At 60.0% G+C, this 12,240-nt stretch overlaps 1 protein-coding gene across 2 annotated transcripts in view; it reads left to right on the top strand.

Moving 5' to 3' along the window:
• Nucleotides 1-11,407, top strand: part of ZNF655 (zinc finger protein 655) — a 28,244-nt gene extending 16,837 nt beyond the window's left edge. The window contains exons 1-6 of one of the 2 annotated variants that reach the window (XM_056128508.1): nucleotides 3,357-3,459; nucleotides 5,691-6,118; nucleotides 7,005-7,212; nucleotides 7,544-7,617; nucleotides 8,558-8,684; nucleotides 10,506-11,407. In XM_056128508.1, coding sequence (XP_055984483.1) covers nucleotides 5,732-6,118; nucleotides 7,005-7,212; nucleotides 7,544-7,617; nucleotides 8,558-8,684; nucleotides 10,506-11,344 — 1,635 coding nt within the window. In that variant the 5' untranslated portion in view covers nucleotides 3,357-3,459; nucleotides 5,691-5,731 and the 3' untranslated portion in view covers nucleotides 11,345-11,407. Of the gene's footprint in view, nucleotides 1-3,356; nucleotides 3,460-5,690; nucleotides 6,119-7,004; nucleotides 7,213-7,543; nucleotides 7,618-8,557; nucleotides 8,685-10,505 lie in introns of those variants that run through there. The other variant, XM_056128505.1, reaches the window with a different exon arrangement.
• The last annotated feature ends 833 nt before the right edge of the window (nucleotides 11,408-12,240 follow it).

Genomic DNA, 12,240 nt, shown 5'->3' with positions numbered 1-12,240 from the left:
CTGCTTCACAGGAGTGGGTCATGTGCCTTCATATATATATCAAACTTTCTTTTCTACTCCCTGCAGGAATGAAGTCTGGAAAAGGTATTTTTACACTTAAAATATTTTATACTTAAAAGGTATTTGGTTGGGAAGCTGTGTGTTCATAAAATTAGAGTAAGCAGTATCAATAGATTTAGGAAAAAATAAGCTTTTCTTTTTAGTAAGCAGACTTGCAAAAGTGAAAGCAAAATAATCTGAGGGCAAGTAAGCTTGCCACTATTTACTTAGTGTAACGTTCTTTTTTGTTTTGTGGCGACACCCAGTGGTGCTCACAGCTAGCTCCCGGTCTGCACTCAGGGCTTACTACTGTTCAGGCAACTATATGGGATGCTGGGAATTGAACCTGGGTCAACTGTGCACAAAGCAAATGACCTTTCAGCTGTACTATGGCTCTGGCCCCTAATGTGCGTTTTTGCTGAAGAGTGGGAAGGGAAAGAAAGGAATCTGCTAGCTAAGGATCCCCTGGTCTCTTGTCCATTGAAGCACGCTTACCTTCACAGACCACAGTAGCTGTTGAAGGGAACTGCCTTGGTGAGGGACAGCGATGTGGAGAGCCTAACCTGTTGGGGCCATGGAAGAAGGTGGCAACGCAGCTCTCTGACGCCAACTCCTTATGCTGTGCCTCAGAAGCAGGGAGATTTTCTTTTGCTGGCTCTTCATTCCCAGCGATTCAGCTTGCAGTTGATCCTAAGTGCTTTAGAATCCTATGGGATACTAGCAGGGGGATATTGTAATAGCTTTTTCCTTCTATTAGCATTTTTGGTTGTTGCTAATCATGGGTGATGCACCTGGTGTTGCCTTTCGGCCACGGGGCCACTTGAATATGCTGGCGTCAATGTTAACTTCCTTTCCAGGCCCCTTGGGTTTCCCCTCACACGGAGGTGGCTTACTGACCCTTCTGGTAGGACCCCTGAAATTAGGCAGCAGGCTCTTCCACTAGGACGGAGCTTTGTTCTCTAGTCAGATCTCTGCCCAGGGAATCCTTGTAATTAGTCATTTGCTTGCAGGATCAACAACATCCTGTGGTATTTGGGGGGTTGCTCCTGGCAGAACCAGGTTGGTGAGGGAAGCAGGTGGTGGCCTTCAGGAAAAGCCGTGGCTCCAGCCCTTTAAGCCTTTTCTCCCCCACCGTGTTTTGGCAAGTTCTGAACCTGCGACTCAGTTTCTTCATCTTCAGTATGGGGATTGTAATACCGGTCACTGGATGCCTTGTGTGACCATCGGAAGTGTTAATGCGAGGGTGCTCCCTTAGGAAAATAGTGCACCCCCTTTAAAAAAGTTCTCACCCTGCATGAGTCCAGACCCTGATCTAGGCCCACCCTGCCGTCCTGGCCCCTCCCACTCACCTTTCTGGATCAGTGTGGAGTGGGCATGTGACTCCAGCTCAGCCAATCAGGGGGCCTTCCTGGGAAATATGCACTGGTGTGGGAGGGGCGGAACTTTTCTCCCTAAGGGACTGTACAGCTGAAAAACTTGCGTGTATCATCCCGGGGGTGCAGACAAAAGACAGGGCACAGCATCCTCTGCTGTAGCTGGGGGCTCTGCCCCTATAAAATCCACCACCTTGATCCCCAGGATGGGAAACCCGTCCTGTCTTCCTTCGGGGCTCAGTTCTGGAAGCATCGCGACGGCCAAGCATTGAGAGGTGTACCTTCACCGGAGAAAGACGAAAGCTAAATGATGAACGCGAGGTTCAAGGGGACGGCGGGATAGGGTCCGGCTCTGGTCTGGCAGTGGGGGGCAGGCGAAGAAGTGTCTTGTGGTAGGAAAGCTGTGAACTGCCGAGGGGAGGCGGGCGGGGGTGGGGTGGGGTGAGTCAGGCCAACCCGGGGCCGGTCCACACTCTAGAAGCTAGGAGGCGGGAAGATAATTCAGAGGGCTGAGCACCGGCTTTTGTACTGGGACCCGGGTTCCCTCTCGAGCACACGTGATTCCCAGCACTACAGGGAGTGTGGCCCCCAAACACAGTGATAGTACAACGGAAAAGGCGCTGGCCTTGGACGGGCAACTCAGGTTCGATCCCTGGCACCCCATATGGTCTCCCAACCCCATCCAGGAGTGATTCCTGAATGCAGGACAACTGTGTTGTTAATCCACACTTCAAAAGTCCAGCCCAGGCAGGGGAGGGGACGGAGGAATATTATAAAGAACGATCACTTAAAATGTTTTTTTTTTGGTTTGTTTTGTGAAAGTCTGGAAAACCATGCCAGAGGGAAGGTGTTTAAGTTTGAAGAGTGAAAGTGAGGTACCCAGAGGAAAGTATGTCAGTACAGGAAGCTTTTCTTCTTTTTTTTTTTGTTTGTTTCGTTTTTATTTTTGGCCTACACCCATGGGTGCTTGGGGCTCTGCACTCAGGGATCACTACTGGCAGAACTCAGGGGACCTTATGTAGTACCAGGGATTGAACGTGGGTTGTCTGCGTGCAAGGTAAGTGGTAACTCTGCTGTACTAACTCTGCGACCTGGGAAAGTTTTTCTTAAATATGTCCTGGTGGGGGTATGGCGTGAAACAAGGGCTGGATGTGGTTAAAGGAGAAGCTTTCTTAAGACTGAGCAATTAGGTCTGGACGCCTGAACTAACAAGAGAGCACTCAGGAAAGCAGCACACCAGCATCCAATCCTTTCGGAGATCCTGTGTGCCTCTGAAATGCACCTTGCCCGTCCTGACCACACTTGCAGAATGGAGAGCAACTGTCTGATTTCTACTTTAATTTTTCGGGGCTGGGAGGAGGAGGGACGGTGCTCTACCCAGTGGTGCTGGGGGCTAATTCCAGGTAGCTGCCCGCGGTTCTGGGGGCCTACATTGCGAGCCACCTCGGGAGTCCCGAGATAACCTGCTGATTAAGGGCGCAGCGGTTCTCAGGCGCCAAATTCTCTCCCGGGGGTTTTCCATCCACAAGGAGCCGAGGGTGCTGCCAGTCGAGCTCCCTCTGCTGGGAACACTCGTCTCCTTGGGTCGCACCTCCCAGTCTCAGCTCGGGTGCTGGCTCCTCCCGGAAGCCTTTCAGACTCTCCGCACCCCGGTCCAGTTGGGCCCGTGATAACCCCTCCGCCTGCTCAAAGCAGGGGAAGGGGCGTGGAATAAACTTGGGGTGACCGACTGGACACGAGGGGGGAGCGGTGTCGTCTCCGGTGGGATGCCTGGGAAAGTGGGCGCGGCGCGCCAGCAGGCCCGACCACCTGGAGGAGACCCTCGACGAGAGCAACAGAAATGGGGGTGGGAGGTGGGAACGGCCCCGTCGGCCTCCCGCTCGCGCTCCCGCCCGGCAGCGACCATAGAGATGCAGCGACCTCCGAAAGTCCTAGAGAGGAAGCGGAAGTGGTGCTTTACGGGGCGCACCTGTCTTGACAGGGGCAGAGCGCACTTCCGGTCGACCGGAGGACGCGAGGGAGCCGTAGGCGGCCGAGTCTAGCGCGGGTGAGCTGGGGTTCGGGGCGGCGAGGGTCGGCGGGCGACGGCTCCGGGACGACCGGGCCGCGGGGGCCTCGGCGGACCTGGCGCTGTGAGTGGCGCGTCTGCCTGTAGCGTCCCGGGCCGCCCCCGGGGGTCCCGCCGGGGACCGGCCTCGAGCCGCAGCGGGGACCCCTGGCGGGGGCGTGGGGGTCACCGGGCCGTGCAGGAAGCGCCGTGGGGAGGCTGCAGGCGAGCTGGGCGTGAGCGGGGCCGGCGGGACTTGCCGCGTTCTCGGCTCCGTTCAGGGCGGCCTCGGCACCCCGGAAGCCAAGCCCCTCGCCCCCAGGGGCCCCCAGGCCCTCAGAGCCTCTCTCGGGAGTGCGGGTACCTGCATGAAACTGGTGGGAGGGACGGTTTGGCCTCCCCCGGCGATCCGAGCCGTGCTCGGCTTGGCTGCGAGCGAGTAGGCACCTTCCCTGCTGTCCTGTCTCTGCGGCCCAGGAGTGTTGCTTGATTTATTTATATTTTGGGTTTTGATTTTTGTGCCACACCCTGAGGTGCTTGGGGCTCAGTGCGGTGCCGAGGATTGAATCAGGATTGACTGTATGCTTGCAAGCACCTTCCCGACTGTACTCTCTCTGGCCTAGTACTGTTATATTTACTTATTTTTGTTTTGGGACCACTTCTTGTGGTGGTGCAGGGCTTACTCTGGCTCTGTTCTCAGGGATTACTCCTAGCTGTGCTTGGGGGACCATATGCAGTGCCCGGGATGGAACCAGGGTCGGCTTCATGCAAGCTGCATGCCTTGCCTGCTGTACTATCTCTCCAGTTCCCAAAATTACCTCCCTTTTTTCGTATGGTGGAGGGGACCTGCACCTGGCAGTGCTCAGGGTTTTACCCCATGGCTTCTGTGGTCAGGGACCATTTCTGGTGATCTAGAACCATAGGGGGTTGAAGTTGGGTTGCCCGCCTGCAAGGTGAGCACCTTACACACTGTACTATGTCTCCGACCCCCAGATTTCCTTTGTAAAATCTGTCACGCACCCCTCAAATAACTGAGTCAAGTCTGTTTCTTCTGGAGGCCCAGCCCTGGAGAGCCTGCTTCCTGCCTTCCTCCCTCTGTGGAAGCCCCTTTGCGCTTCAGTAGTTGGGAATGTTTGCAGCAGCATTTCTGGCCTGAAGGCTTCTGCCCAGAAGGTGACTGGAGTGAGAACTTGGCCCCTTCCTGCAGGTCTCTAGAGCATGCTTCAGAAAAAGCTCCCAGTGATTTGGCCCTGCTAATGAGGCTCTGTTCCCGTTGCAGTTTGTGTCTGTTCTTTCCTCTGGGTTTTTTTTTTTTTTTCATTTCTTTATTTGGAATCACACCTGGCAGTGCTCAGGGGTTCTGCCTGTTTCTACCTACACTCAGGAGTCACTTTTTTTTTTTTTGGCTTGTTGGTTCATACCTGGCGGTGCTCAGGGGTTATTCCTGGCTCTTCACTTAGGAATTACTCCTGGCGGTGCTCGGGGGACCATATGGGATGCTGGGTATTGAACCCAGGTTAGCCACTACAAAGCAAATGCCCTACCCGCTGTGCTATAGCTCCAGCCCCTCAGGAATCACTCTTGGCGGTGCTCGGGGGACCATATAGGATGCTGGGTATCAAACCCAGGTCAGCCACTACAAAGCAAATGCCCTACCCACTGTGCAATAGCTCCAGCCCCTCAGGAATCACTCTTGGCAGGGATCGGGGGACCATATGGGATGCCGGGGGTTGAATCCAGTTTGGCTGCATGTAAGGCAAATAACCTACCCTTCCCGATGGACTGCTTTCTCTCAGCTGCACCTGGTGTCGCCGAGGCACCTGATCTGCTGCTGTGGGACTCGTTTTTCCAGGCCTGGCCCATGGCGTGGCCAGTGTGTTTCCTTAGAATTGCAAGAGTCAGTCCTGGTGACTTGTTGGATTCTGATCCTCGTCTGTCTTTTCCAACCATGGAAAGGAATTGTCTCCTTCGTGAAATCCTCCGCTCTTTGAGGGGAAAAACAAAGTCAGGTGCATCTTTCTAATTCCCCATGCGCTGTCCTCCACGGCCAGCAAGTGCATCCTAGCTCGTGTTCTAGTGCTTTCCTGGGTGTTGGAGAAGGTGCAGATTGGAGTAGGCGGGTGAGCAGCTGTGCGTTTCCCCCTCCGGAAGGGGCTCACGCAGCAGCACTCTGTTCTCTGGTAGCCAGAACTGGCAGCCACTAACCGTGCCTGCATCTCCTCTGTCCCCAGGGTCGCCCCGCAGACCCTCAATTTTTGCAGGGGGCGTGAAGATGCTCAAAGAGCGGCCAGGGATGGCGGAAGGACCTCAGCAGCACATGGGCATCCCTGTGGTTAAGCTGGAGAAGGAGCTACCGTGGGGCCGGGCGCGGGAGGAGCCGAACCCTGAGACCTTCAGGCTGCGCTTCCGCCAGTTCCGGTACCAGGAGGCGGCAGGGCCACAGGAGGCGCTGCGGGAGCTGCAGGAACTGTGTCGCCAGTGGCTGCGGCCCGAGATCCATACCAAGGAGCAGATCCTGGAGCTGCTGGTACTGGAGCAGTTCCTGAGCATCCTGCCGCGGGAGTTCTACGCCTGGGTGCGGGAGCACGGCCTGGAGAGCGGCCGGGCGCTGGTGGCCATGGTGGAGGATTTCACGGAGCGGGCGCTGGAGGCCAAGGCGGTGGGTGAGAAGGGGTCATCCGGGGCCGGCCCTGGGGGTGCGGGCAGCTCACTGCTGGGTTCTGGCCCAGGTGAAGCACACGCGCAGCCTGAGTGTAGGCACTCTCAGATGACCGAGGAGGCGGGGGGACCCGAGTTCCTGGGTGGGTGCCACACAGGCCGGGGTTGAGGACCTGCAGCCAAGCATTGGCTGGCGGAGACTTTGGTGGGGATGTGGGGAGGTGAGAAGTGGAACCCTCAGAATTTCTGTAGCCTCGTAAACCATTTCCACTTGGAGCAAAAATGAGTCAAGAGCTGAAGGGTCGGGGCAGCGGCGGGCGGTGGCCGGCGGGCAACGAGACCTGGCGTCACCATCCATGGTAATGGACCTTCAGGTCTGCACGAGGCCCTGGGGGCTCGTGACCCTGAATGGGGACCACACCTCAGGGATAGCGGCATGTGGCAATGCTGCCTCCATGGTTCAGGGACATCGCCCAGGGGCGCGGGGCAGCTGTGGAGGGATGTTGAGGCGATACCCCAGAATTCCCCCTCAGCTGCTTGCGGCAGGCGCTCGCTTTCTGGCTGGGGGGAACAACAGGGTCTGAGGCTGAGGCCCTGGGTGCGGGGTTCTCCCCACCTGCCCCCCACTAATGGCCTAGAGCTCCGCAGTAGGCCTGGGGTTGGCAGGGGTTTTATTCAGATCTTCCGGACCTTATGGCACTTTTCCTCCCACTGGTGCCCTGCAGAGAGACCAGGCCTGGTGCCTCTTCCTCAGCCCCTCTCAGGCCGTCGTCGGGTTGGGTCGGGTCGTGTCAGGTTGCTGGGTAGTGTTGTGGGGGACCGGAGGGGGAGTGGTCACCTCTTCCCCTCCCCCAGCTTGGCACAGGGTTTCTTCCCTCCCCTCATAGGCATTGACCTGTCCACAGGTGCAGGGCCAGGCGGAGGCGGCAACGCTGTGCAGAGACCCCTGGGAGCCGGCCGTGCCCCTTGGCCAGGTGGAGGTGAAGCCTGAGTGGGGGATGCCGCAGGGTGAAGGCGTTCCAACCCTGGAGCAGGGTGGCCCCGAGCAGCTGCCCCCGGACCCCGGGAGTGGGACGCAGCCCTTCCAGGAGCAGGGTAAGCCCAGTGCGGGGCCGCGTCCCGGGAACTGGGACACTGATGATGGACTCCCGTGGTGCCCGTCACCCTCTTGTCACATCACATCCTCACTCCTGCCTGCACTTGAATGTGCAGGGGCTATATGGGGACGTTGCCAGTAGCCACAGACCGCTGTGTCCCTGACTATCACATAACTGTTCCAGGGGGTGTCCCTGACTATGAGGAGGACACGGTGCTTTAAAGGGGTTGGGGGTTGGGGTCGTCGCCCCAGCTGACCAAAGGGAGAGGAGCCCCCAAGCCCCCTTCCAGTCTCTAACTCTGACTCTTCGCATGCTTTCCTCCTGCCCAGCTGTGCCTGTTCTCCCGACAGTGAGCACCAGGGACCAGGAGATGGCAGCCGGCTTCCTGGCAGCGGGGTCCCAGGTGAGCTGCGCTCAGCCCTGCCTTGGGGCCACCCCCAGCCTCGGAGACTTGCTGGACTGGCCTCGGACTCATTCCTCCTGGTGCCTCCTTCTCCTGTGGGCCGGGGCACATGTCCCATCCTTCGTGTAGTTTCTTTTCTGTTCTTCTTTTGGGACCACACCTAATGATGCTTGGGGGGTGGGGGGTCACTGCTGGCAGGGCTCAGGGGATCATATTTGGTGCTGGGGTCATTGCCGTGTATGGCAAGTGCCTGAGTCCCTGTCCCCTCTCTCCAGCCCCTTTGTTACTGTGGGGTGGTTTTTCTGTGAACTAGACATTGCTTTTGTCAGGAGTGGAGTATTGAATTAGAACCCCGGGAGTTCCATCTCTGCTCTCTGGCTGGCCAGGAGAGCCGTGCACTGGTTAGCCACCAAGGCCCCTTCTGCAGGCTTGGCTGTGGCTGATCCACTTGGGTGCCCCCTCCAGAGCAGAGTTGGGGCCGCATGGGGAGACTAGTGCTTTGTCAGCTCATCTGCACTTACCCTTGCACAGGTGGGGTGGGCGCCCCTGCCCGGGGGCTCTGCTTTTCCATGTGCTGGGAGTGCATCGTGATGCCCTTGGCAGATCTCACCTGGCCGGTGCTGGGCCCAGGTCTGATGCCTGCATCCCTCCCGCCAGCTCGGGAGATTCGGGGATGGCTGCAAGGCTGCACGCTGGCCCGAGCTGCCCCTCTGGGCACCAGCAGAAGCTCTAACCTGTCTTGTTCTGAGGCTTGCCCCAAGGGTCACCTCTGGGTGCCGGGTGCCGTGGTGGGGAGTAGACAGCAGCTCGGGGCACTGCTGGGCGTGGGGGAGCAAACCCTGGGAACTGGGTGCCGGGGTGGGTGCCTGCGCCCGGCTCCTCCGACCTCTGCCCTCTGGCTTAGCGCCTTGTCTTCACCTGCCGCCCTCCTGTCATTCAGGTGCTGGCACCATTTAAGGACATGGCCTTAGCCTTCCCCGAGGAGGAGTGGAGGCACATGACCCCGGCACAGATTGACTGCTTCGGGGAGTATGTGGAGCCCCAGGACTGTGGTGTGGCCTCTCCAGGTGAGTTGGGGGCAGGCAAATTCTGGCTGGGACAGGCGAAGGGATCCTTCAGGGTCCTGACCAGGTGTCTGCGGTTGGTGGCACCGAGGCCTGCAGTGCCCACTGCCTGTCCTCTCGGCTCTGCCCCCTCAGCAGACCTTCGTTGAGCGCCCCCAAGAGCAGGCCACGTGGGAGCCGTGGGAGTGGGCAGTCTGTGGGCAGAGCGGGCACATGGACACAGAAGATTCTGGAAATGGGGAGAGGTCTGGTATATGGCACCTGCAGCCTGCAGAGAAAGGCAGGGGAGGGCGGAGGAGGAAAGTGCTGCGGAAGGCCAGCAGGGGGCGCCCGCAGAGACTTTGGCGAGTGCCAGGCTGCCGTCTGTGCTCTTTCCTCTTGGGTGGGTGAGGGAGCCCCGAGTGTGTCTCACTGGACCTTCTCCAGGCCAGTCTCCTCATGATGGTTTGGGGGGCCTGCTCATGCCGTCCCAGGGCCTTGGGGGGCATTGGTGAGACAGTAAGTCTGAGAGTGAGGCTCGGGGGGGAGCGTTGGGTGATGTTGAGAGCTTCCTTGCTGAGCCCTCAACCCCCCATGCTCCTCATGGCAGGCACTTCCAGTGTGCCTGGCGCCCCTTAGCCTCTCAGTGTAAACCGAGTGCCTGAGGGAAGGGCCGCCCTGTATCCAGGCAGGGGCCTGTGTGGGTTCAGTTCTGCTCTGGGCACACCTCGCTTTTTTTTTTTTTTTTAATTAGTGAAACTGGGTGCACCTTGCTTTGCCGCCACCTGACAGCCCCCAGTGGAAGGACTCAGCTGCGTTCTGTGTGGAGGGTGGGCTTGACTCCAGCTGAGGATCCCACCAGGCTCCCAGGGGTGCTGTGAGCAAGGCCGGGTCAGGAGCCCGCAGATGTGCCACCCTGAGGCCTGGTGGGGTTGACACTCTTTCTCAGTGTGTTCTGTTCACTGCGGAGGGTCCCTGGCCCAGGTGATGCTGTGTCCAAGGATGCAGACTCCTGTCCCTTCCTGCTGCAGGTATCCTTGGGGAAGGATGGCCGGAGCGTGTGTGCCCTCCACTCGCCCTGCACCCCCTGCTCTCTGTTCTTGTGAACAGTACTCCGATCATTTAGGGAGGAGAGGGGGCCGGAGGACCTCCAGGAGTGTCTGGCACCAGGTCATGCATGAGCATTGGGGTCCCGGCAGCTGTGCTGAGAACGTCAAGGAGATGCGGGGCCCTGTGTGGGCTCCTCGGAGCAGCCAGTTGAGGGAAGGCTCTGCCTGAGCCACCGGGGTGGGGATGGGTGGTGACCAGCAGGTGTGTCCCTGTCACTGGGCTGGGCTGATGCTCAGGGCAGGTGCCTCAGAGCATCTGCACCTGTCCATTGAGCTGGTGCAGGATCAGCTGGGCGCATTGCACGCCATGTCCGGGGGGAGCGGGTGTGTGTCTTTGAGGAAGGATCTTGCCCAGGCTGGCAGAGTGGGGTGAGCGCATCTAGTGGGCAGCCGCACTGTGAGGGGGAATGGTATCTGAGGCGAGAGCCCTCAGCCTGGTGGCTGGAGTGGCGGCTGGCCCCGGGTGCCAAGTACAAGGTGGGGTGGGCACTCTGTCCTTGCCGGGGCTGCCCCACGGTGGCCAGGCTGGAGGACAGGACCTTTGGAGAGCACATTCCGGACCTCCGGGTGCCAGGAGAGCTGCGCCCTGGTGCGGTGCATCCACAGGACCAGCCCGAAACCCCGGGGCTTCCCCGCGTGGACCTAGCGGGGGACGGTGGAAGTGGGTGGGGCCCTCGGAGGCCCAGGTTGGACAGGGTCTCCTACAGCGCCTCACCAATCTCTCCCCTGCCCGCAGGCCTTGGGAGCAAGGAGAAGGAGGCCAAGCCTGAGCAGGCCGACCTCAAGGGGGCGCTGGCTCGCCTCGCGGCGGAGCGCTTCACGGAGCCCATGCTCGCAGGCCCAGGGCTGGGGAGCAGCTGCGAGCAGGGCCCTGGGGGCCCCGTGGGACTCGTGCCGGGGCCGCCCCCCGCCCCACAAGGCCTGCCCCTGCCCGGCGGCCTGGAGCCCCCCGCCCCCTTCTGGAAGCCCTTCCAGTGCCCCGAGTGTGGCAAGGGCTTCAGCCGCAGCTCCAACCTGGTCCGGCACCAGCGCACCCACGAGGAGGAGAAGTCGTTCGGCTGCGTGGAGTGTGGGAAGGGCTTCACGCTGCGAGAGTACCTGATGAAGCACCAGCGCACGCACCTGGGCAAGCGGCCCTACGTGTGCGGCGAGTGCTGGAAGAGCTTCAGCCAGCGGCACCACCTGGAGGTGCACCGGCGCAGCCACACGGGCGAGAAGCCCTACCAGTGCGGGGACTGCTGGAAGAGCTTCAGCCGGCGCCAGCACCTACAGGTGCACCTGCGCACGCACACAGGCGAGAAGCCCTACGCCTGCGAGTGCGGCAAGAGCTTCAGCCGCAACGCCAACCTGGCCGTGCACCGGCGCGCGCACACGGGCGAGAAGCCCTACGGCTGCCAGGTGTGCGGGAAGCGCTTCAGCAAGGGCGAGCGGCTGGTGCGGCACCAGCGGATCCACACGGGCGAGAAGCCCTACCGCTGCCCCGCCTGCGGCCGCAGCTTCAACCAGCGCTCCATCCTCAACCGGCACCAGAAGACCCAGCACCGCGCCGAAGCCCCGGGCCCCGCCGTCTCTTGAGCGTGGCCACGCCCCCCCGGCAGTGCGCCCTGGACCCACCTGCTTCCGGAGCACGGCTGCGCATCTCGGTGCGGGGTCGTCCTGATCCATAGCCTGTGCCCCCCTTCCCGCTTAGCTAGTATTTATTGACCCCGGCAGTGCGCCCGGCCGGAGACCTCGGAGGCTGGGGGGCTGGGGGGAGTGCGACCTCATGCTCCCGAGCACGTGAGGCCACGTGAACACGCGGACCCCCGAGCTTCCCGATTTCTTGGGGGTCCCAGAGCTGTGTGGGAGGCGGTGCTTGGACGTGGCCTCTGGCCTCCCTTCCCAGCGGGGCTCCTGGCCCTGGGGACCCCCTCACTTGCTCTCACCCACCTCCTCCTCCACCAGCTGGCCCGCCCCAGGTTCGTTTGTACAGTGACAAGCATCCTCACATCTGTTTGGAAATTAATATTTTGCTATTGACCACAGAATAAACACGAGAATATTTTAGCAAATGCACAGTCTGTGGGCAGCGCTGATCACACGGGCCCTCTCACCTGTCCATCAATGCGGTACTCAGTCACTGGGTCCACTCCCCTCCCCCCCCTCCCCCCCACGCGCGGGACGCCTCACCCCTCGGGGTGCTTCTCTTTAGGGAATGAGTTTGGGCTTCAGAAACCCCCAAGCAGGAACTTTCGGACCGGAATCCAAGCCTCACCCTGGAGCCCGGCCACCTGCTGCTTCTCCCTGGGCGGTCTGAGCAGTGGGAATTGCCCAGAGCCAGATCCTTGGACCAGGCAGAGTTAATGGCGAGAGCTTGAGCCTGAGTTGTTTGTGTGGAGCGAGTTTCCCACTTTTTGGGTTTGGCGTCTGCCTGGCTGTGCCTGGGTCACTCCTGGTCCTGCACTCAGTAATTACTCCTGGTGGGCTGGGGG

This window comes from Sorex fumeus, unplaced genomic scaffold, assembly GCF_029834395.1.
Source record: "Sorex fumeus unplaced genomic scaffold, SorFum_2.1 ptg000064l, whole genome shotgun sequence".
Taxonomy (NCBI): domain Eukaryota; kingdom Metazoa; phylum Chordata; class Mammalia; order Eulipotyphla; family Soricidae; genus Sorex; species Sorex fumeus.
This window is presented reverse-complemented; position numbering and strand designations above follow the sequence as displayed.